General features: G+C 54.3%; 3 protein-coding genes across 15 annotated transcripts in view; 1 reads left to right on the top strand and 2 right to left on the bottom strand.

Moving 5' to 3' along the window:
* Positions 1-13: 13 nt before the first annotated feature.
* Positions 14-8,041, bottom strand: Plekhn1 (pleckstrin homology domain containing N1). Of its 8 annotated transcripts, none has more exons than XM_048350026.1 (16): positions 7,912-8,041; positions 7,726-7,825; positions 4,761-4,907; positions 4,594-4,674; positions 4,441-4,513; positions 4,202-4,329; positions 3,884-4,015; positions 3,699-3,779; positions 3,037-3,112; positions 2,717-2,883; positions 2,478-2,582; positions 2,129-2,269; positions 1,345-1,485; positions 981-1,217; positions 695-743; positions 17-607 (listed from the first exon to the last, which is right to left on the bottom strand). In XM_048350026.1, the coding sequence occupies exons 1-16, from the start codon at positions 7,992-7,994 to the stop codon at positions 504-506; spliced, it is 1,845 nt and encodes a 614-aa protein (XP_048205983.1). In that variant the 5' UTR covers positions 7,995-8,041; the 3' UTR covers positions 17-503. The 8 variants fall into 8 exon arrangements, with proteins under 8 accessions (XP_048205981.1, XP_048205982.1, XP_048205983.1 ...); XM_048350022.1 differs by having other exon boundaries at positions 17-603; XM_048350023.1 differs by having other exon boundaries at positions 17-603; positions 4,788-4,907.
* Positions 8,042-9,492: 1,451 nt separating this feature from the next.
* The window catches only part of Klhl17 (kelch like family member 17), a 19,463-nt gene continuing 6,042 nt past the window's right edge, over positions 9,493-22,913 (bottom strand). Inside the window, exons 1-12 of one of the 5 annotated variants that reach the window (XM_048350028.1) lie at positions 14,105-14,335; positions 13,187-13,446; positions 12,981-13,102; positions 12,667-12,888; positions 12,132-12,248; positions 11,689-11,902; positions 11,288-11,432; positions 11,037-11,204; positions 10,557-10,645; positions 10,390-10,463; positions 10,008-10,189; positions 9,493-9,726 (exon numbers count right to left, since the gene is read on the bottom strand). In XM_048350028.1, the coding sequence (XP_048205985.1) occupies positions 9,498-9,726; positions 10,008-10,189; positions 10,390-10,463; positions 10,557-10,645; positions 11,037-11,204; positions 11,288-11,432; positions 11,689-11,902; positions 12,132-12,248; positions 12,667-12,888; positions 12,981-13,102; positions 13,187-13,446; positions 14,105-14,208 (1,926 nt within the window). In that variant the 5' untranslated portion in view covers positions 14,209-14,335 and the 3' untranslated portion in view covers positions 9,493-9,497. Of the gene's footprint in view, positions 9,727-10,007; positions 10,190-10,389; positions 10,464-10,556; positions 10,646-11,036; positions 11,205-11,287; positions 11,433-11,688; positions 11,903-12,131; positions 12,249-12,666; positions 12,889-12,980; positions 13,103-13,186; positions 14,017-14,104; positions 14,336-22,913 lie in introns of those variants that run through there. The other 4 variants (XM_048350029.1, XM_048350030.1, XM_048350031.1 and 1 more) reach the window with 4 other exon arrangements.
* Positions 15,223-22,913, top strand: part of Noc2l (NOC2 like nucleolar associated transcriptional repressor) — an 11,068-nt gene continuing 3,377 nt past the window's right edge. Inside the window, exons 1-13 of one of the 2 annotated variants that reach the window (XM_048350018.1) lie at positions 15,223-15,369; positions 15,472-15,630; positions 16,566-16,740; positions 16,826-16,945; positions 18,249-18,369; positions 18,449-18,532; positions 18,991-19,073; positions 19,448-19,558; positions 19,963-20,076; positions 20,299-20,487; positions 20,684-20,823; positions 21,516-21,627; positions 22,522-22,635. In XM_048350018.1, the coding sequence (XP_048205975.1) occupies positions 15,344-15,369; positions 15,472-15,630; positions 16,566-16,740; positions 16,826-16,945; positions 18,249-18,369; positions 18,449-18,532; positions 18,991-19,073; positions 19,448-19,558; positions 19,963-20,076; positions 20,299-20,487; positions 20,684-20,823; positions 21,516-21,627; positions 22,522-22,635 (1,548 nt within the window). In that variant the 5' untranslated portion in view covers positions 15,223-15,343. Of the gene's footprint in view, positions 15,370-15,471; positions 15,631-16,565; positions 16,741-16,825; positions 16,946-18,248; positions 18,370-18,448; positions 18,540-18,990; positions 19,074-19,447; positions 19,559-19,962; positions 20,077-20,298; positions 20,488-20,683; positions 20,824-21,515; positions 21,628-22,521; positions 22,636-22,913 lie in introns of both variants that reach the window. The other variant, XM_048350017.1, reaches the window with a different exon arrangement.

Genomic DNA, 22,913 nt, shown 5'->3' with positions numbered 1-22,913 from the left:
GCAAGCACTCTTGCCACTAGGCCATGTTCCCAGCCCCCACATCTGCTCTTGACAACCTCTGACCCTATTGGACCTTTTACCCTCATGCCCTCTGATCTCATATACTGACAATCTGACTTTCTTAACCCCATATTCATGTTACCATCCCACTTCCAAGTAAAGCCCACCACCAGTCCTCTCTCCCTCCCTTCCCAGAGGACGGAGCTTAGGTACGGCTCTTGTAGGTGTCCAGGCCTCCTCAATGTCTCTTCCTGAGCTGTCATTGATGCTGACTATGATATCACTAGGATGAGGTGCTTCTTCTGGCCTTTGCAGTTGCTGGTGAGGCAGAGGGGCACAGAACCCAGGCACTGCTGCCACTCTCAGAGTTCTGAGGAAGCCCTTGATCTGCTGAAGTCAGATTAACTTGGATCTGAAGTGGGTCAGAGGAGCAGGATGGCTGCAGATACCCCTCCAGGTTGGCACTGATAGGTGGTTCTGAAGAGCAGGTTGCCTACGGGCCATCAAATCCACTGGATGAGCCCCCGCTCTGCCTCAGGCCTCCTAAGTTGTGGCCACTTCTGGTGGGAGGGAGATGAAGCCTTCTCCCAGAGCAGGGACTCTCTATCTGGTGGGCAGGGCAGAGGCACATCAGGCACTGGCCTGCAAAAAGCAACACCTGTCACTACTCAGAAGAGATAGATTCTTCACTCACCTGGAGGAAGTTGTAGGGGACTGGGTGAATCTTCCCTTGCAGAGGTAACCTGGGAACACCAAAATACAAGTCTGAGAGCTGAGGTGCATTAGCCCACCCATCTGCCAGTCCCCTCTTGCCTTTGCCTTCAGGTCCTGTGGCTCCCTATCCTGCTGTGGCCCCCCCATCATGCTGTATCCCCTTATCCATGTCTCTGGTCTCCCCTGTTCCTTCTTTCTCCCCTCAGTCTCAGGATACTCCCATCCCTCCAGACTTCTTTGAGCCCAGGGCATGGGCCTCTTCTTACCAGGTGGGGGCTGTTAATCACAAGCTGTGGAGAGTCTGGGGGACGTGACCCCTGGCCTTTGACAGAGCCTCGTTGTCTCTGAGAGGCACGAGACTGTGGCACTCTTTTGTTGGAAAGCAAATAGGGGTCCAGGAGACCAGGGGTGCTGGAGAGTCTGGAGCTAGAGTCAGAGACAGGCACTGAAGAGAACAGGCTAGATGGCTCTGGTCCGGGCGAAGTTCGCATAGCACTGAGAAACTGCCAGGAAGTGGGAAAACAGAGGCCACAGGCTGGAACCACTGTGGAGCTCAGGGACCCTTAGCCCAGAGATGCCCCCCTTAGCCTTTCTTCATAGCCTGAGGTCTGCTATGTCATTCACACCGACCTCATCCAGGCCTTGAACGTCTGTGATCTTGCGATGGGAGGTGGCAGGTGGTGTGTAGGGATCAGCATAGAGCGGGGAGTGTGGTATGTCCAAAGAGTGGTCTGGAGCTTCTGGGTTGTTTTCCAAGTCTGGTCCTTTGACCTACAGCAGGTGAGAGATACAGTTCCCTCTAGCTAGAAAGTATCCCAGAGAACTTTACCCTCTGAGCAAGAGATTTCTTTCCTTTTGTGCCAGTCCTGGAGCTTGAACTCAGGGCCTGGGCTGTCCTGAGCTTTTTTTTTTTTTTTGCCAGTCCTGAGGCTTGGGACTCAGGGCCTGAGCACTGTCCTGGCTTCTTTTTGCTCAAGGCTAGCACTCTACCACTTAAGCCACAGCGCCACCTCTGGCACTTTTTCTGTTTATGTAGTGCTGAAGAATTGAACCCAGGGCTTTGTGCATGCTAGGCAAGCATTCTACCATTAAGCCACATTCCCAGCCACAGTCCTGAGCTTTGCTTTGCTCAAAGCTAGTGTTCCACCACTTGAGCCACAGTTCAATTTCTAGCTTTTTGGGTGGTTAATTGGAGATAAGAGTCTTACAGACTTTTCTGGTTGGGCTGGTTTAAAACCTTGACCCCCAGATCTCAGCCTCCTGAGTAGCTAGAATTACATGTGTGAGCCATCAGTGCTTGTCTAAGCAATAGATTTCTAATTGCTCCAGGACCACCTGAGCTGAGAGACAGACCAGAGAGATGGAGGAGGCAAGAGGAAGAGTGGCCTGGATTAGGAGCATGTGCTAGACTCACCTTGGTCAGGTCTAGGCGCAAGGGCTGTGGAGTGGCCCTGCTACGCACTTCCCCTCTGCTTCTGGGTGATCGGCTGCTGCTGCTACGCCTCAGCTCTGTCCTCCGTTGGCCAATGTTGGCACAGTCAGAGTTGGCCAGGTCCTGTAGGGATGACGAATCTGCTAGAAAGTTCCCCTTGACCCCTCTCCCACATAAGTCTCTGAAGCTGCATGGAGGTCCCACTAGTTTGAGACCCCCTCATTGAGGAACTGGGATTCAGGCTCAGGATAGGACAGTGGGCTCTAGGTCTTCGGTCACGGAAGCCCCATGGTTTTCGCCTCCCTGGCTCTGCCACTCCTCAAATACTCACAGGTGCAAGCTGGGCAGGGCAGCCTGTACAGGATGTTTTTAAGGACTCGGGCAGGGAGCAGCTGGTATAGGAAGAGGACACTGGGCACCCTGAATCCCAACTGATCTGTTGAGCCAAGGAGAATAAACCTCGGCCACCACCACTACTCCTGGGCAGCCAAGAATGAGCTGGGTGGTTGAATTTCCCCCTACCTACCCATGCCTGTACCCACCCCTCCCCCCAGTCTTGCCCGACTTCACTTGTGTGGGCCCCTGAAGCCCTGGGGAGCTCGGAGGGCCGGCCATCAGGGAGGGCCCAGGCAGCAGGGGGTGCCCGTCCTTGTGGCAGACTGTGCGGAGGCAGAGTAACCAATGGCTGTAGTCCTCGTAGCTGGCACACACCACACGGATGGTGTTGATGAGGCGGCCTGGAAGCACACATGCATTGGGGCCTGGAGCACGGGTGTACTCTGCACCCTACAGAACCCTCAGCAATGAGTTGAGGCATCCACCAGGCTCATGTCCCCCCTTTTCCTCCCAAGACTATCCAGGCCAGGGCAGAGTATGTTGCAAGATTCCACCTTCAATCAGGAAGGAGCGGATCTGTTTCTCCTTTTCCTCCAGGTTGATGTGGATGGCACTCAGTGGCAGCTCACCCTGTGGGACAGGACATTGAGGGTCTACCTTCATCAGGGCATTCCTAACCTCGGCCTGGCCATTTCCCCTCCATCCTGCTCTCTAGAGCCAGACTGGACCTCCTCACCCTTGCCTCCTGGTGGGCCCTAGCATGCCCACAGAAGATACAGACAGGTGCTCATGGGGACTGGGCCCCAGTAGGGAAACTGGACACATGCACTTTTCAGTGACATCCCAGCTATATATTCTGGCCCCAGAGAAGACACATTCATGCACACATGCAGTATAGATACTGGGAAGATGGCACTCAGAGGGCCACAGGGCAAGTGTATATGAGGGAGTCCCAGGAGCAGCCTCACCCCATGTGGCATGCCCCGGAGTGGTGGTCTGGATAGGGGTGGCTGAGGAGCCTCCAGGACAAGATGGATGCACAGGGTGTGGATTCCTCTGCTTCAGACAGAGACCAGACTGACCAGGATAGTGGGCCCATATGGGCATGGCCCTGTGCTCTGTCTCAACAGGCCCAGAAATACAGGTTCCTCTGAGTCCCAGCTCCCACTCCACATGGGGCACCACCCTAGGGCGGGTACACATGGAAGAGATCTACCTTAAAGCCTAGCCCATCTGGCTCCTCAGAGAAAATGGCCAGAGATCCAGGGTATAGGACCAGGAGTCGATCCCACTGTTCCTGCAAGGGGTTAAGGGACAGAGTAGAGCTGAGCACCTAGGGCTCCTTGCCTGCCACTGGTATCTCTCCCTGCCTCCTTGCACTTCCATGTCTCCTCTACCCACCTGGGAGGGAAGGTGTTGCAGCTTGACCCTTGATGCACAGATGGCGCTACCCACTGATTCCTGCCCTGATGCCCTCTGCAGCTGGGTCAGTCTGCGCTGCAGACTCCAGAGGAGCTCATCCCCAGTGGATCCCTGAGGATGAGGAGGAAAGGGAGGATGGAGAGGAAGGGGAGGAGTGGAAGAGGGAGTAGGGGAGGAGGAGAGAGAGAGGACAAGGAGGAAGGGGAGGAGGAGAAGGTCATCAGGGACAAGTTAGAAGGGTGGGGTGGGGGAGGGGCTGCCTCTCCTATTCTCTCCCATTAGGTTCCTGGCACTGACCTGAGGGGGTGCAGAGTGGCAACGCCGTAGTCCCCCAACAAGGGCCATCTGTTTCTCCAGGTGGTAGAGCCAACGGTTGAGCTCGGCCTCACTGTGGCAGAGAACGAGGAGGGGAGCAGGCAGCGGGCCTGAGGGGTGGAGGAGCTGAGTGGGCTGGAGGGGCTGAGCTTGGAGGAAAGTCCCCTTTCCAAGGGTTTCACACAGACCCCAGGTTTGGGGTAGGAGACCCATCCACATACCTGTGATCTGGAAGGCATACTCTCTGGACCCCTCCAGTGGGCAGATGCTCAACTCTGTTAGTGGTAACAGCCCCTGTCAGAGCACAGAGTAGGAGAGCTTCAGGAACTCCAGGAGCACCTGGGCCACTTCCTCCTTCTGCCTATGCTCCTTACCTGGAGTGTGAGTCCTTCAGAACCATGGGCTTGGAAGTAGAGGTGGGAAGGGAACAGTTCCAGGTAGCAGTCACTGATGTCCTAAGAGAGAGTAGGGCTACCAGTCTCAGCGTCTAGGGACCAAACCCCAGGCTGGCCAGGATATTGGTCCCTGAGCATGTTCCCACCTGGGTGTGCTGGAACCGCAACTGAACCTTGGCATAGTGTACAACTTTGCCCAGGTTCCTCACAGGTGTCCGCCGCCGCCCCTTCTTGAATACGCTCAGGAATGGCTGTTCCAGGTTTTCAGGCTGATTCTCCAAGACTGTAATGTCCTGGGGGAGCAGCATCAGGGGAGGGACCAGAGCCCCAGACAATATACATATGGTCACTGCGTATAGGCCTGGTCTATTCATGCATAATCACAGAATACATATGTTAAGAACCCACATATGCACAGATCCTACACAAACACTTTCTTCACAGGAAAACAGTGACAGAATTTAATATAAGACACACAAACACCCACAAAACTTCCCTAGACAGAATACCTAGTCTATGGTAGAGAGGGAGTCTAAGACTTAGGGAATTCAACCTTTATCCCCCATTATCTCCTAGGCTACGCAGTCTGGCTTTGGTCATTCAGCCTCCTCAGATTTGCCAAGGAGTTTTGGGGTGCCTAGATGAGATAGTGCTCAAAACCCTTCCATGTCTCCAATGTAAGCCAAAGAAGGGTTACATACTTGGTTCTATGAAAAAGAAAAAAAATTCCTGAGATTCTGCTTTGTAACATTTGACAATTTCCCTGTTATAAATATTCCTGACAGCATTCACTTTAAGTTGCCAACACAGTGCCCACGAGTGAACCTGGACTTGGGAAGGGGTGTTATAGTCAGCTCGCATGAGCCTATGCTGGCTGCTCCAGCTCACCAAGCACACACTTGGCTCAGCCACAGTAGGAGCCAAGGTTCTGGCAAGGATCTGAGGGATTCTCTATGACTTGCCCCATGTCCCCTCCCCCATTTGCCTTCACATTAGATACCTGCATGTCTCAGGTCCTTTGTATTTTGCTGTTTCCCCCCTCCCTCCATCCCTGGTGCTGAGACCACTCAGCTCCAACTCCCCACCTGTCCCATTTTAGAGCTGTGCTCAGATTTTTACCTTCTTCCTACATGGATAAAATTCCAACCTTCAGTGGTACTAGACACTATGCTGAAAATGAACTATACAATTGTAGATGGGAAAAATGAGGAGAGAGTGAGGGAAGACATGACAATGACCAAAAAGAAATGTGCTCTACCTGACTTACATAACTGTAGCCCCTCGGTACATCACCTTTATAATAACAATAGAAATGGAATAAAGCTATTTTACCATCTCCACAAAACTCCCACCTTACTTATTCTTCCTTTCTGTAACTTTTCTTGTTCATATTATCTGTCTCTGTAGAGGGAATGGTAACACAGTGAAGGCAGGGCTGTTGTATTGATCTATTTTGTGTACTGTTGTGTCCCAGAGACTCAGCGAGGACCTAGGATATGCTGTGGGATCTGTACAAATATCTGCTGAAAGGAGGGAGGCTCAACATGCACACAACACTTAGCCAGTTGTGGCACAGAGTCCCCTATCCATTCATGAGTAAGCTGATCAGAGATCATGCTCTTTTGGATGCTGCCCAAGGCCACCTGTGTGGACTGCCATCCCTTTGCCAAGTTTAGCTGCCCCTTGGGAAGGCCAAGGAATGTGAATAGACACAACTCACTTCCTCCCTGCCTCCGGGTGGGGCCTCCTGAACCCACACCCTGTGTGGGAACTGACGCTGGATAGCACCTGTGAAAAATAGGCCATGCAGCTGGCCCCAGGGCCCAGGTTCAGCCTTGGAGTGTGGGGAGGATTCAGTTTGGAACTGTAGCAGGGTCACAGATGCAGAGTCCACTCAGAGCCCAGGGAGACCTGCTCCATTCCTGTTCCACAGCCCTGCCCACCTTATGAGGCTCCTCTGCTGCCCTCCAGCTATTGTGTCCTAGAGCTAGGGAGGACCACCAGAGTCATTAGATCTCATGAATCTCCTTCCTAGGGTTGCACTTCTTCCTGGACCTAGATGAAAGAGTCTGAGATGTGGTCACACAGAGGGACCTCACTTTGTGCCATGCCAGACCTCTTCATCCTGCCCACTTCTCTGTGATTGTGTGGTTTCTGAAGCTGCCAGCAAGGAGCCTTGAGATCTCAAAGAGCCCAAGAGCAGGTAGCAAAGGCTTCCCAGCCTGGTAGCAGCATGCAGGAAAGGTAGACTTCTAGAAAGGCATACCAGCTGCCTCATGAGCGCACAGTGAGGCGCTACTCCAGCACCACAGCTCATGGTGCCTCCATGCAGAGGAGAACTGGGTCCACTCTGCTGGGCTTGGTTTCCAGAAGAAACAATGGGAAGCGCCTGTCAGACCTGCAGCCCAGGCCAGCCCAAAGCCTCCCTAGTTGGGAAAAAGGGGCAGCAGTTGCTTCCCTTATTGAGCTCTAAGTCCCATGGGTATTGGGAATGGGCAGAGATGTAGTCCTCAGTGCCTTCTGTGAGAAATGACCTACAGGTGCACAGGGAGGGGTGCCAGAGTAGAAAAGACAGCCGTGTGCTGTGTTACGAAGGAGCAGCTTCCTGCAAGATACCCCCAGAGAGAAACTGAAGCCTAGAGGTGTCAGGCTCTAGCTCACCATTCATCAGAAACTCCTTACTTTCAGTGACCCAGACATATTGTGTTGGGATGGGCAGGTGGGCGCGGCCCCCTCAGGTGTGGGTGCATAGCTGGCCAGGGAGGCCCCACCCGGGCGTGCGGCTCACCACTGACTCAGTGCTCGTCTGGGTTTCGTTCTTGGCCCAGACTTTCGGCGGATGAGCTAACCTAGGGTAGGGCAGTGTCCACTTCCTCACCTCGCCTTTGGTCTGAGCCCCCGGGTTGACTAGGAGACCCTGAGCTACACAGACAAGACAGACAGACAAGACAGACACACACACACACACACACAGTCCTACAGGAGGGTGCAGCGCAGCACTCAGACCCCAGGTCCCATGCCATCCTCACAATGGGAGAAGTGGCACAAAAAGCCCGGGTACACAGACCACTGTGGCTGCTGCGTTCCAGCGGGACACGCCCCTCTGCTCACCGTCCCAGGGATGTAATGGAAGATCTTGTCTGTTGCCGCGTCCCCGTCGGGACTAGCTTCAGTACCAAACAGGCTGGCCAGCTTCCTCGCGCTGTCCTCTCTGGGGGCAAGGGAAAGAAGGCTCAGAGCCTGGCTCTGGGCAGCAGGCTGAGGGAGACCTTGTGCCCGTGGAGCCTTCCTCCTCACCTATTTCCCTTCAGTGAGGGCTTTCTGGAGAAGGAGGCCCGCAGCCTCCTCGGGGCCTGAGGAACGCAGTGGCTGTTCCCCATGTGTGGAGGCAGCTGACCTGGGCCAGGCAGTTGGCAGTTCTGGAACCCTCAGTCAAGAACATCCTGCTCCAGCCTCCTGCAGGGGGGCGGGGCTGTGGGAGGACCTGCTTCCTCAGCAGGCTCAAGAGGAGGAGCTTGTGTGGGAGGGGCCTCGCCCTTACATGAGATCTGGCCATAGTGCTCCTGGAGTGCAGACTAGCCACAACAGGGGACATACCTCCTTTGGTGGAGATGAGCCCCCACCTTACTTTTGTTGGTACAGGAGGGGCCACGGGGACCTGGTATGCAGACACACTAATGACAGAGGTGGTCAGGCTGGGGTGCCTGGGCCCTGCAGTTTGAACTCGGGGACTCTCATTCCAGTAACTTCCTCCCCTTCCCCCTACCTGAGCATACAGTTTGAGTCATTAGTGACTGTCAGGGGCAAGTGCTCACTTGTAGCCACTGAAGGAGTTTGTAACATCCAGAAAGAGAAGTGAGACCCCTCCCCCCCACCCACCAGCCCAGGCTAGGGTCCCAGGGTTTAACTAAATGTAGGAAGGCAGCTACATGTCTTCTAAGTGCTCAGTTCATAATCAGAGCCCGGGATTATCAGGAACCTCAGGACCAGGCTGATAGTCAAATCTTTGCTGGTCCACGACACCAGAAATCCTGCCCCACCTGGATGCCAAAGTTCTGCCTTGCAGCCCCCCAAGATCAATGCAGCATCTGAACCGGGTTAATTACTCACCTACAGGCCCTTACCCTGGTTATCCAGATAGTACCCGAGGCTGTGCTACAGCCCCACGCACAGCAGGGACTGAACGGACCAGAGATGGACACTCAGCCTCAGGCCATGGAGCCCAGGAAACAGGTTTATTTTCAAGTTGGCTCATATTGCTGTGTAGGGTCTGAGTGCATTGTGTGTGCCCAGCTCCATACAAGATCCAGAAAAGACATAAAGCTTTATCCAGATCCACATAAAATCTGCTTTCTGCCCTTCCTAGGACACTGCCTAGCTGGGTCGGATAAGTACAGTGTGCAAAGTGCTGACTAGGGATTTGTATCTTCTTAAGAAGTCCCAATCCCCATTCCTGTTTTGCTAACCAGGCTGTTACTCTGCATCCACCCGCTGACTGCATTGCTCAAATGGCCCAATGACCATTCCTGAAGAATCTACCCCCATCATTTCCCACTGCTCCCAGGTAGTGGGAAGACATTCTAGAGGGCTGCTTGGTCCCCTGCAGAGGGGCGACTCTTGAGAGTAAACACATAAACTGGTAGCTGCAGTACTGCTTATCTGTCATAAATAATCCATAAATAATAAATAAGCGAGTAGATAAATGGTACAAACATAAACAAACAGAGAAATGAGGCAGACACATGGACACGTGGTACAGAAAGTCCCTGGTGGGGGCCATCATTATCCCCCAACATACAGCCAAGGAGAGTGAGGCATTGGGGCACCTCACAAGGCTTAAGGCATGTGGGAGGCTGTGGGCCTCTGTGCAGTCTTCACCCAGGTCAGAGGCTAGTGGAGGACACTGACAGCGTAGGTGAGGATGGTGGTGGGAAGTTTAGCAGCTCTAGCACCGCCACTCCCACACTACTGCGCCTCGTGAACATGCAGGACGCAGCCACCCACTTGTTGGTCCTTGGGTTGTACTTCTCAATGGAGTTAAGGCTGGAGCTGCCGTCGTTGCCCCCAACAGCATACAGCCAACCATCCATGGCCACCAGGTCATGTGTGCTCCTGGAGATGGGTGGGCTAGGGTAAGTGCTAGTAGGAGCTAAGGGAGCAGAGGATGAGAGCCCTGGTTGGAGGTGGGGCTGAGAGGACCTAGGGTTGGGTCAGGGTCAAGGAAAGCTATAGGGGTAGGTTGAAAGAAGAGCCACAGGGGTTGGACTAGGATGGTAGGGCAGAAGGAATCAAAAGACCTGCTGCCAAGGTTCATGCACAACTCCTGAAGCTAGTCTACAGGACAACCTGTGGTGGAGATGTAACTGCCCACTGCCCATGCTAGGCATGCAGACCTGCGTATGTTCATGGGTGCCACGCTCTCCCAGGCACCAGCCTTAGGGCTGTATCTCTCCACGGAGTTCAGGCAGCTGGTGCCATCATTGCCCCCGGCCACATACAGGGCGCCCTCCAGCACAGCCACACCTGCTGAGCTGCGACGGCTCAGCATGGAGGCGACCGGAGTCCATGAATTCACCTGTGGCAGCAAGGGGATGGGCTGGAAGCTGACCCAACATAGATGAGCCTCCTGCCCCTGCCACAATACAGACCCTACTCCGGGGTGAGTGACTAAGGGACAGGATGAGATACTCAGGGGAAACTCCTTAGGGGATACAGGGAACCACAGGATGGGGTGACACCCCTGCAGGGGTAATGATGATGGGGTGCGTTATGCACCTGGGGCTCATACTTCTCCACGGTGGCCAGGTGTGATGAGCTGTCGTAACCACCCACAGCATACAGGTTCCCATCTGCAGAGAGGCAATGTACCCATAATGCTCCTGCTGGCTATAAGGGCTGGGGATGGGGAGAGCAGGCACCAGGAAGCAGGCCCAGTCACCCACCAAGTGTGGCCACACGCACGTATCGCCTCCGGGTGCTCATGGCAGCGATGGATGTCCATGTTCCCGTCAATGGGTCATATCGTTCAGCACTGTGGGCATCAGACTGCTGCTGACCATCAGCCAGGACAATAAGGTGGTCTTGCCCCTGGACCTGCCCTTCCCAGTGGAATGGCTGAAATCCCGTGGTGGTTACCACAAAGACCATGACCCCAAAGTCCTGCCAGGTAGGCAGACTACTGACTGCCCAGAGGAGTATCATGGGCAAGTGTCCCCATGGGCCCAGACCTAGAACTGAAGGGAGGACCCTAAAGAGAAAATGAGGTGGTATGGAACCCAGGCCTCGCTGTTGCTGTGGTCTGGGTCATGTTGGACCCCTCTCTATTTCTCCTTTAGGGTATGACTTAGTGGTCATGATACAGCCTCACCTCCTATTGCTGAACCAACCCTGCAAGGCCAATGGGGCCTTGACCCAGCTACTACCTGTTGAGGCAAGAGGCCCCATCGTAGCCACCAGCCGCGTACAGAAGCCCGTGCAGGGCAGCTACACCCAGGCAGCTTCGCCTTGTGCCCATGGACACCTCCGGCTGCCACGTGTTGGTCACAGGGTCATACGACTCCACAGTAGCCAGGTCCGAGGTTCCATCATAGCTACGAGAGGGGCCCACTACTAGTCAAGGCTGGCTGGCAAGCACACACCAAGACCCTGACCCAAGCCCAGACTTCATGCTTACCCGCCCACAGCATATAACCGGTTTCCAACAGCAGCAACTCCTACACGGGCCCGGCGTGTGGACATGGAGGCCACCACATGCCAGCGGTCAGTGCGAGTATCATATGCTTCACAGTCCCCATGGATGGCAAAGAGGCTCCCACCTCCTGGGGAGAAGGGGTGGCAGGGTAGGAGAGGCCCAAGGAAGTAGTGGGGAAGAGGCTCTAGCATAGCTTGAGTGTAAGGTATAAGAGCTATAGGGACAGGAAGAGATAGGATTGGGTCAAAACTGGTGAATCACAACCCACAGGGTCCTTGAATAGCCCCTGAATGGAAGCAGGACAACACCTGACTAGTGTGGTAGGCTGTCAATAGGGGTAGAAGGAACGTCCAGGGTGGGGACTGGGAAGGGATCTGGCATACCGACTGCAAATAGCACAGGGCCAGCACCTTCACAGCGCCGAGGCCGAGTGCGGTTGGTGCCCAGGATGCCTCTCTGCTCAGGAAGCAGGTGGAACTTGAGAGCCTCAATGAGCAGGTCCTTGCAATCAGGGTGATGCCTCACCAGGCTCTCAGCATCCACATGGCCCAGCAAGAAGTCACGGCTTAGCAGGGGCAGCCGAACACACTTCATCAGCTGAGGGGGATGGGAAGGTCAGGAAAGACTCTCTGGCACACTTGCCCCAGGCCTGAGAACCTGCTCAGGTACCCATACCAGCTGTCCATTGGGTTCTTGAGACAAAGTACCTACACTGCTTCCTTGGAGTCCCTGAGTAGGAGAGGCTAGGGACTCCATAGGCATGCCTAGGCCTTAACCATCTGTTTCCCCGCCCGGACACAATGAGGGTTCCAGGGCATGGCCTCACCCTTGGGACATGCTGCCTTCGTGTGTCTACATCATGTTTGACCCAGCTTAGGACTGCACGGTAGACATCCTCCTCAGAAGGCACATTCAGGCTGTCACTAGAAACCAGTTCCAGCACCTGGGGATTGAGGGCATTGATCTGAGATCTGAGGGTGAAGGTTCTGTAGGACTAGGGAACTCTGAAGGTACCTGGGAGGGAGAGTCTGACGGGGTAGGGAGTTGGCTTCAGTATTCCTACATGGCGGAAGCCAAACAAAGTCAGCATCCATAGATCTGGTTGGTGGTTGGCTGGTATGGGCAGGGCCAAGGTTCTGAGTGATCTTGGACCATGGAATTAGGGGATCATGGGAGGAAACATAGTAAGGACAGGAGTTATGATAAAGGCTTGGGCAGAGTTAGAAGACAGGGACAAGGTTAAGGCTATCAGAGGATGGGTTGGTTATGGGTCATAGGTTTGAGCTGGGGATGAAGGTTGCAAGGCACGGGTTGCTGGGGTATGGGTTGGTGATGTGGCAGGGCCTTGGCTGGCATGTTACCTGCTTCAGTGGCAACAGCATGAACTCCTCTGTCTTGGCCACGTCCACGAAGTGCTGCAGCACATACCTGTGTGCTGCCTTGAGCAGGTCACCGCATGAATGTGTGTCTGCAAAGCCACGGATGCCCAGGCAATTGGAGGGATCAAGCTGACTCAGCAAGAACTTGCAGCAGGCATCACGAACACCATTCAGCTGCAGAAGGCTAGCAGCTGGGAGCAGGGTCTGTGGGCATGAAGATGGGATGATGCAGGCGGGACAGGGAAGCATAGAGTAAGTAGGAATAGAAGATAGGCCTAGGGGTGAGGGCACCTCACCTGCACATTGCCCTCGCCCACCACAATCTCAGCTGTGTATGCAAACTGCACCAGCTGGTCCAAAGCCTGAGGGTCAATGTCATGCAGCGTCACGTGTGTCTGGCGGCTCTCACTCATCTCATCTGTAGGGACAGGGAGTCAGGCTGGTGCTTGCCCTGGGAGACCTGGAGAAAGCCCCCAAGTGTTGCCCAGACTATGGTACTTGCTTGTGAACATGGCGTGGAAGTAGGGGCTGCAGGAGGCCAGCACCACCTTGTGCGCTCGGATCTCCTTAGCAGCCACGTGCAGGACGATGTCACAGAGGAGGCCACGCTGTCGCATGCGGCTCATGACCACGAAGGCATCATGATAATGCCGCTTGGAGTTGTGAGCCACACTGTGGCCCTCTCGGCTCAGCAGCTGCATTGCACCTTCCATGGGGGCTGCAGGCCTGGCCTGCCTGGGCCGAGCACGCTCTGCCTCAGGGCTGCAGGCATGCAGGGCAAGGTCAGGATTGCCTTGTTAGGAGCCACTCACCCACCCTTAAGAACTCCAAGCTCAGCCGGGCAGTCAGCAGGGCAGTCAGCAGGTCCATCCTCAGCAGTCCAGACCAGCAGCCATTCAAGGGCCACCATGCCACTCACCCCTCCCCTCCAGGTTTCAGAGCTTCCTTCTAGTCCAGGGGACCCTCCCTAAAGCCAGACCGGACTTTACTCTCAAACGGCTCGGCGGTCAGGGGCCTGATGCCTTGGTCCTGTGCAGGCATTTTCTGCCCACCACCGTTCCTGGGCTCCACACTCCCTTCCTTGGTCCCCATGAGAAGTGGGCTCCCGTCCTCACTCCCCAGGGGGTTCAGGGTGTCAGCGCTAAGCAGCAAGAGGGGCTGGAGGAAAATTGGCCAATACTATTCCTCAGTGAAGTTGACCTTGCCCGCCCCCTCCTCCCCGAGCGGCTCCTCCCGTCCCATTCCGGATGGGCTCCAGGGCGGCCGGAGCGTCGGGGCTTCCAGAGAAAGCGCGGGTCGCAAACGCCCGGGGGAGGCCGCCGCGTCCAAGCCCTGGGGGGAGGAGGGACGCTTGGACTGCGCGCGGCGGCCTGCGGGACGCCTTCCCTCCCGCCGTCCCGACGTCTGCCGCCCCACTCACGCCGGCGGCTGTGGCGGCGGTGGCGGCGCTTCCGGCCCGGGCCCGGGGCTGCCGTGCTCTGGGCTCTGCGTCCTCCCGGCCGGGCGCTCGCCACGGGGCTGCATGAGCTCGGCTGCCGGACCCGCCGTGGACGAGACGCGGAGGGCTGCGCTCGGCGCGGCGGCAGCTGCCCTTCTGCTGTGAGCCCTCCGCTGCAGCCGCTGTTTGTCGGCGCCGCCCGCCCTCCTTCGGGGACTCCGCGATTAGACGGAAGCCAAGGAGCGTAGCCGCACCGGGCCTGCCCGCTTCCTCTTCCTGGGAGACACCTCCCGTCTCCCCTCCCCCGCGCTCCCCCAATGTGAGCCCCTGCGTGCCAGTCCTGGGCCGGGCTCCAGTTCTGGAATCCCGGCTGGTCCAGGCTTCTGACCCTCATAGACTTCTGCCCTCCATCCTCCACTCTGACACGGGTGAGGGAGCAGATGTGTCGGGGCGCGTTTCCAGGTAGGGAAGGTGAAGGACGCTGCCACATGCCCTAGAGTGTCCCGGGAGACAACACACAGAGCTCTGTTCTGAGCTCCCTGGGTGGGGCGAGTGTGTTCCCGTGCTCTACCATTTAGGTGACACCTCCACTATGAGTCTGGTTACAGACTTGAGCGAAGCACGCTCACCCTTCTGTTGTTGTTTTGTTTTGTTTCGGCCAGTCCTGGGCCTTGGACTCAGGGCCTGAGCACTGTCCCTGGCTTCTTTGTGCTCAAGGCTAGCACTCTGCCACTTGAGCCACAGCGCCACCTCTGGCCGTTTTCTATATGTGATGTGTGGTGCTGAGGAATCGAACCCAGGGCTTCAGGTATACGAGACGAGCACTTTACCACTAGGCTGTATTCCCAGCCCTGTGAGTGTTCTTTGTATAGAAGGCCCTGCTATCTCACACTGTCTAGCGTTTGACATTAGCACAGATGGGCTGTGGTCATGGCTGAAGGGTTGTCCCGACTTTGTGTTCTTCAAACAGGAACCTTTACAACTGCATTTAAGGGAGAAGACCACTGGCAGCATTCGCCTACAGCAGCTGAATTTAGCCTTAACCTAATAGGCTTCAACGAGTATGCGAATGCGCCCTCCCGCCTCCAGCCTTTGGCGCTCAAGTCCGAGAACCCTACAGCGACCCGCGGGGCGGGGCGGGACGGGGCGGGGCCTGCCTGAGGAAGTGTGGCGCACGGTATTCTGGGGCCGGAAGTGCGGCTCACGCGGTGGCCGGGCGTCATGGCTGCGGCTCCGAGTCGACGGAGGTGAGTTGGGTCCGGGGGCCGTCGGGTTCCCCGAGGTTCTCCGCATTCCTCGGTGGGCGAGGCGGGCCGAGGGCGGCTTTGACCAGTTGACATGACCCACAGGCGCCTGGCGGAATTGACGGTGGATGAGTTCCTGGCTTCGGGCTTTGATTCGGGGTCCGAGTCGGAGCCGGAGGCTGCCCCGGAGGCGGCCGCGCGGGAGGCGCGCGGCCGCAGAGCGACCCCGAGCTGCAGCCGGCCCAGCGCAGACCCTCTGTCCAGGTAAGCGGTGTTTCCCGCCTCGCGGCCTTGCCGGGCCCTCCTCGGCGCCGCCGGCCCTCCCATCGCGCGTTCGCGACGCCTTACTCCCTGCGGGCCCGCGTGCGGCGTGCATAGCACGGAAGTTTTCCAGACCACTGAGTGCTGTCTTGGCTAAACCTGTGTGCAGAGTACCAAAGAACAAGTTCTTTCTGCGGAAAGGGGCTAGCGGGCTCGTTGCCATCTCAGCCCAGAGGAGTGGGGGAAAGTGATGCAGGGTTGTGGAAGTGAGCGGGAACTGCTGAGCCCCTGGAAGTGGAGCCTTTGAGGAGGGGCCATGTTCCGTAGCTCCGCCTAAAAAGTTCTTCAGCCCGGCACTGATGGCTCGCTCACACACCTGATGTAATCTGAGGATCGCTGCTGGAAGCCAGCTCCCGGCTTGAGAGTCCAAGAGACTCATCCCCAATTAACTCTCCCCCCCCCCCCCCCCGCCCAGGAAACGTGGAGCTGTGACTCAAGTAGTAGGGCGTTAGCCTTGAGCACAAAGCTTAGGGACAGTGCAGGTCCTGAGTTAAAGCTCCAGGACCAGCACCAAGAGAAAAAAAAAAAAAAAGCCCAGTGCTTGAGCAGTGAAGTGACCTGAGGTGATGTGGAAAAGAGTAGTAACTGGTTGCTGTGCTGCGGGTGAAAGAAGAGGTATTTTGCGTAGATTTAAAAGTGCTGTTTCTGTAAGCTAATGATAGGCTCCAACAGGAGTGAGGTCAATGGAGCACCTTATATTCCAGAAGCTGGGTGTCTATTGAGTTTGAGATACTTAAGTTGAAGCAGCTGGGTATGACCATCTGGAAGAGAGACTTAACCTTCTGAGAATCCTACCTAATCATTGTACGGCTGTGGAGGGAACAGCAAACTGGACATGTGGGGAACCTTCCTCAACTCCTGGGTCTTTCCTTTTTCAGTCGGCAAAAAGGCCATGCTTCTGAGCACAAGGACCAGCTCTCTCGACTGAAGGACAGGGACCCTGAGTTCTACAAGTTCCTACAAGAGAATGACCAAAGCCTACTGGACTTCAGTGATTCAGACAGCTCCGAGGAAGGAGAGGAGCAATTCCACTCTCTGCCACACACACTGGAGGTGACTCCTGAGCAGATCTGTGCAGTAGGGCAGCTGTAGCTATGATCCCTGCGCCAGCTTGGCCCTTTTGTGTCTAATGCTGCAGGAAGCAAGTGAAGAAGAAGATGGAGGGGAGGATGGTGACCGAGTCCCTAGAAGACTACAGCAGAATGAACCTGCTCCTGTGACACTTGCCATGGTGGAGAGATGGAAGCAGGCTGCAAGGGTAAGAGCCAGCATGGGCTAGTTCTAGCTGTCCCATGGTTCTCTCTTCCCTCTGCCCCCCCCCCCAAAATCAGGAGACTGCTCTTGCTTACTTTGAGATTGTGACCCAAAATTAGGAGACTTCTTTGCATCCTCTCCTAATCAAAGTCCAGAGCTGTTCATACTCGTGCTTCTCTCTCCATCTTAGGGGGTATAGTATCTGTTTTAGTGCATTTCCAGCTGTTACAATCTAGGTAATTTGTGAAGAAAAGGTATTTATTTGGGTCCTATTTCTTGGGAGGCTGGGAAGTAAAAGATGCCTTGGTGCTGGCATGAGTGCATGTCTCATGTTTTACATGCAGAGACAGAAAGCATATTAGTTTACATCTCCATTCTCCCTTCCCCCCCTCCACACCTTGCACATGTTGCTAGGCAAGTGCTTTATCATTGAGCCATACCCAGTTCTGTCTCTCATAAAATTGCTGGTGCTATCATGGGGGCCCCTCATCCTCATGACCTCATCTAATCCTGATGACTTCCCACAGGCCCCTCCTCCAAATCTCAACGCAAGAAATTGGGCAATAGGTTTCTGACACATGAGCTTCTGGGGACAGACTTAAACCTTAGCCAACTTTTGTTTTCATAAGTGGTGGAAGCTGTGTCCTAACCACCTCATGTTTGTTTCTGCATGGAAAAGGATAGAAAAGGGAGAGTTAGGTATCATTTGCAGTGGTTGTGATTTAGTACTTTTTTGACTTCCTGAGCTAGATTTCCTGACCATCCATGAGGCCTGTAGACTTGTGTCTTTGTGTGTATGTGTATATGTGTTTCAACACTGGGACTTCAATTCCATTTTTGTTTAGCAGTCCTGGTGCCAGTCCTGGTGCTTGAACTATAGGCCTGGGTACTGTTCCTGAGCTCCTTTTACTCCAGGCCTAGAACTCTACCACTTGAGCCACAGCACCACTTCCAGCTATTTCTCTGATTAATTGGAGATAAGTGTCTCACTGATTTTTCTGTCCAAGCTGGCTTCAAACCACAATCTTCAGATCTCAGCCTCCTAAGTAGTTAAGATTATAGGTGTGAATCACAGGCACCCAGCTTCTTGCTTAGCTTTCTTGATGGTGCTCTACCACTTGAGCTACACCTCTAGTTCACATCTCCATTTTTGTTTTCAGCAAGTACCTCTGTGATCTGGCTCTCACCTCTGTCCTGTATCTGAGGTTGTGGGGCAGGGGTGCATTTTCCTCACAAAGAAGGCTCCTGGAGCCAGCTGCTGTGAAGCCCAGTGCTCCCTTAGCAATCTTGATCTCTTGCTCTTTCAGGAGCATCTCACTCCCAAGCTGTTCCATGAAGTTGTGCAGGCATTTCGAGCAGCTGTAGTCACCACACAAGGAGATCAGGAAGGTGCTGAGACTTGCAGGTTCCAGGTCACGGACAGCACTGGTGAGCTGGGGTCAAAGGACATGGTCTGGGCTCAGTTGCTGTGTCCTATATAAGCAATATCAGTGTCCCTTCCTTTCAGTGTTCAATGCTGTGGTCACCTTTTGCATCAGAGATCTCATTGGTTGCCTTCAGAAGCTGCTGTTGGGAAAGGCACAGAAGGACAGTAGCAGGTGAGAGAATGGGTGTGTTCCTAGTACTACTTTGTAGAAGTGGGCACAGACTTTGAGGCGTGAGGTGCCCTTGGTAGAGGCACTTAGGCAGTGAAGGTGGCTCCACTTTTCCTTCCTGACAAGAAATTTTGTGCTCAGAATTACTTGGGGACATTGAGAGCATACTTGGTTTTTCTCTTGGAGTTTTCCTGGGTCCATTTCTCTTTCCTACCTCTGTATATATGAGTCCCATTCATGAGTGGCTCCAGGAGATGTGTGTGCCTGGAGGCAAGGGCCTTGTTAACAATGGGATAGAGAAGGAAATGGAAAGGCAAGGTCTCAGAGATGAATCATGGAGGACAGGGAGTGTGGTCTTGAGGTAGCATGGTCCACTAGATCATGCCCTAGTGTTGTGCATGCTGTGTCTGGGCAGACTCATCAGAACTGTATGAATGCGGTGGGTTTGGTCCCTGCAGGATGCTGCACTTGTCCAGCAGCCCGCTCTGGGGGAAGCTCCGCGTGGACATCAAGGCATACTTGAGCTCAGTGATACAGGTACTGTTTTGGTAGGGGAGTAGTCATGGGCCCTGGCCATGTGTGGTGGTTCATAATTTTTTGTGTCTGTGCCAATCCTGGGGCTTGAACTAGGAGCCTGTGTGCTGTCCCTGAGCATTTTTGCTCAAGGCTAGTGTTCTACCACTTGAGCCTCAGCTCCACTTTTGGTTTTATTTTGGTGGGTAATTGGAGGTAAGAGTCTCTTGAGCTTTCCTCCCTGGGCTGGCTTCAAACTGAAATCCTTAGATCTCAGCCTTCTGAGTAGCTAGGGTTACAGATGTGAGCCACACGTGCCCAGCCTTAATGCCTTTTTTTGGGGGGGTGCCCCAGACTTGAGTGAGTTTGGGACTCACTGTCCCCTCTTGCTTTCCCAGCTGGTGGCCTGTCTGGCTGAAGCTACAGTGTTAGCTGCTGTCCTGCAACATGTTAGCAGCTTGGTTCCCTATTATCTGACCTTTCCCAAGCAGTGCCGCATGCTACTGAAGGTGAGAAGCCCATTCTACTGGCTGCACATGACTCTCCTATTTGTCCCTCTCCTTGCCAGGGCAGAAAGTGTCTTTATCCGTGCCCCTAGTTGGCTCCTCTGCACCCTCTTCCTATGTTGGTCACTGTCTCAGGCAGCTTCTGTCCTCAGGATTGTTTGGCAACAGCTATGGTGTGATTTAGTGGGTTTTGATAGGCATACAACAGGAAGGTAAATTATCATAGTCTCCCTTTCACAAGTCATGAAATAGCCTCTGTTCTGTGTTTTAGTATCTAACTTAAGTACTTAATGGCTTTCCCCAGATGTTTTGGGAAGGGCTGTTTCTCAGCAGTGATGATGGTTGACTAGCTCAGGGAGAGGTCCCAGGTGAAGGTCTGGGGCAGACAGTGATTCTCCCTTCCTCAGAGGATGGTGACCCTGTGGAGCACAGGTGAAGAGTCCCTGCGGGTGCTTGCCTTCCTGGTCATCATCAAAGTCTGCAGACACAAAAAGGATACCTTCCTGAGCCCCATCCTGAAGGTAGCATGGGCCCCTTATCTGTCTCTTGGGGTCAATCTCACCCTGAGGGCATGGCAGGCAGCCTGTATGGGCAGTACTCCTTGCTGGGCTCTGGGCACCAGGGTCTGTAAATGATGATTTCCTCAAGAAGTTGGGGTGGTGACCTGACCCAGTGATGGGAGCCCATAACTTCCTTTGCTCTTCCTGGCCTCTATTCTGCTCTGATGAGGTCCTCTTTGACAGCAAATGTATATCACGTATGTGAGGAACTGCAAGTTCACCTCCCCCAGCACCCTGCCTCTCATTAGCTTCATGCAGAGGACACTGACTGAGCTCCTTGCCTTGGATCCCAGCGTATCCTACCAGCATGCCTTCCTCTATATCCGCCAACTTGCCATCCACCTGCGCAGTGCCATGACCACTGGCAAGAAGGTACATGGTCACATCTGTCCAGGCCCAGGAAACCTACCCAACAGAGGGCTTACACCTCTTTGAAAGCTTTAGCTGTTGAAAGAGACAGCCCAGCACCTTAGTTGGGAGCGTTGGGCGGGTGGTGGGTGATAGGCATAAGACAACAGCTCTGCCAGTTGTCTGGCAGGGCCTTAGAGGTGGACTCCCTTCTGACCAGGAGACACACCAATCCGTGTACAACTGGCAATATGTGCACTGCCTGTACCTGTGGTGCCGAGTTCTGAGTTCCCTCAGCTCCAGTGAGGCCCTGCAGCCCCTGCTCTACCCGCTCTCACAAGTTGTTATCGGCTGCATCAAGTGAGTGTTAAGAACAGAGTAAATAGTCCTGGAGGGCAGGGACTTGCTGTTGTTCATCAGGATGATATTGGGTTTGGCGCTGAAAAAGGGAATGGGAAGATAGAGTGGGCTTCTGGGAAGTTATAGAAGGAATGGTGTAGTTAGCACTACACACGGTGTATCATTTGTGTTCTGGGCCAGATTCTCTCATGTGCAGTATTGAAGGGCATTTAGTTAGGTCCAGTGTGTAGAGAGGTTTTGGACCAAGCATTTGCTACCAAAGCATCTGTGTGAATGTGCTATGTGCCTCTCTGGCCAGGAGGGGGCATCTTTGTCCAGCCTGAGCTGTGGAGACTTGGCTAGGCATGGATGCAGCAGTTCTAGGAGAAGCCCTAAAAGCAGGGAGTATGGAAAAAAGGGAAGTAGGAATGAACAGCTCCCACCCCTAAGTTGAAATTGCTAGAAGCATGACAGAAGGGTATCCTACATCTGAGCAAGAAGGCAGTTCTTTAGACCAGGACTGGAACATAAGCAGTTTTGTTATGTTTGGGGAAATGTGATATTGCCTTGTAGGGACCATTGCTGCTCACCCTGCAGGAGCAACAAGACCCTAGCCTGTTAGTGGGGAGAAACCACAGACAGTAGGTGGACAAAGACTAGTGTTGGGATTAGGCCTCCTGACCGAGCGCTAACCCTTCCCACCTCTCCACCAGGCTGGTGCCCACTGCTCGATTTTACCCACTGCGAATGCATTGTGTACACGCCCTGATACTACTGTCAGAGAGCACTGGCATCTTCATCCCTGTATTACCCTTTATTCTTGAGGTAAGTAGGTGTTCACAGCTGGAGTAGGGGTTTGTGAGCATTGTGTGGAAACTGCCATCTCCCTGTGGCAGGCTGTCTTGGCACTCTGCTGAGGCATTTTTGTCCTTAGCCTTGCCAGGTCTTTTGAACTATTCTGGAACATTCTTCTCTTCTTTCTTTGCCCTGTAGGGCCTTCATACTGACCCCTGTCTTGACTTGGTACAGCTAGCCCTGCAGGGCCTTCCACACCTGGTATAGGTCTCATAAGAAGGCAAGCCACAAGGGCTAAAGCAAAGCTTTCTGTATGTAGGGCATTTCTGCCATTTGGTTTGTGGGCAGGAAGGAGGTGTTGAGAGGGCCCTATCATTAATCACTACTGGAGCCTCCTCCTGGAGTCAGGCTCAGTCACAGGTACCCTGCTATGTTGTATCAGATCTGCTAGGGGCTTCTCTTTTATAATGGGCCTCTGTTGACGCTTTGATCTCCTTGGTTCACCTACCCTGTTTGGGGAATTTTCTGATGGTTGGAAAGGTGTCACTAGGTCAGGACAGTCCCATTCCTCCTCTCTTCTTGAGAAGGCCCAGGTAAATGGGCTGTGTTGTTTGGAGTGTATGGGAAGCCCTGTGTTTTGTATTGCCCTGTTGGCTGTCTTGTTTCCCCAGTGTCTGGGATGATGCTGTACAGTCGCCTCAGTGCCACACTGTCACAAAGGAGGCTAAGTGGTAGCCTTCTTTGCACAGGTAGTTCTGGTCCTTAGTGCTTTTTCAAGCAGAGTCAGAGCTCTGGAAGATGAACCCAGTCTGGAGAGGGCAGGGAGTCTGTGGTCTAAAGAGTGCTGTGTTTGGCCCCTGGTCCTAAAGAGTCTCTCTGCCCAGGCCTGAGGTCTAGGACTGGACTGACACATCTTGTGGACAGATTTTCCAGCAGGTAGATTTCAACAAGCGGCCAGGTCGCATGAGCTCCAGGCCTATCAACTTCTCTGTGATCCTGAAGCTGTCCAGTGCCAATCTGCAGGAAAAGGCATACCGGGTGAGTCTGGCCTCCAGGCCCTTGGAGAAGGTACAGGACAGTGCTCTACTGGGGTCATGTCAGGCAACTAGAGGGCTTGAGGTCTGCCATTTTGAAGTTTTCAGGTTTGGGCTCAAAGTCTCCTGGGTTGGGGACAACGGGCTCCTTTGTCCTCACCTCTCCCATCAGTGAGCACTGCCTTGTGATCCCTACCCTGGATAGAGATTTGAGTATTTCAGGTAGAAGACTTTCACTGTTAGTGTTCCATCCCCTGACCTGTCCCACCCTGCCCTGCTGCC

The sequence above is a fragment of the Perognathus longimembris genome, chromosome 7, assembly GCF_023159225.1.
Source record: "Perognathus longimembris pacificus isolate PPM17 chromosome 7, ASM2315922v1, whole genome shotgun sequence".
Taxonomy (NCBI): Eukaryota; Metazoa; Chordata; class Mammalia; order Rodentia; family Heteromyidae; genus Perognathus; species Perognathus longimembris.
This window is presented reverse-complemented; position numbering and strand designations above follow the sequence as displayed.

Bases quoted from the DNA above. Each gene is read 5' to 3' on its own strand.
- Plekhn1 (XM_048350019.1), bottom strand. From the start codon at position 7,994: ATGGGGAACAGCCACTGCGTTCCTCAGGCCCCGAGGAGGCTGCGGGCC. The intron at 4,016-4,201 runs GTCAGTGCCAGG...CCTCATCCTCAG, and splicing joins GCCACTCTGCACCCCCTCAG to GGATCCACTGGGGATGAGCT. The intron at 2,270-2,477 runs GTGAGTATTTGA...TCATCCCTACAG, and splicing joins GCCCTGCCCAGCTTGCACCT to GACCTGGCCAACTCTGACTG.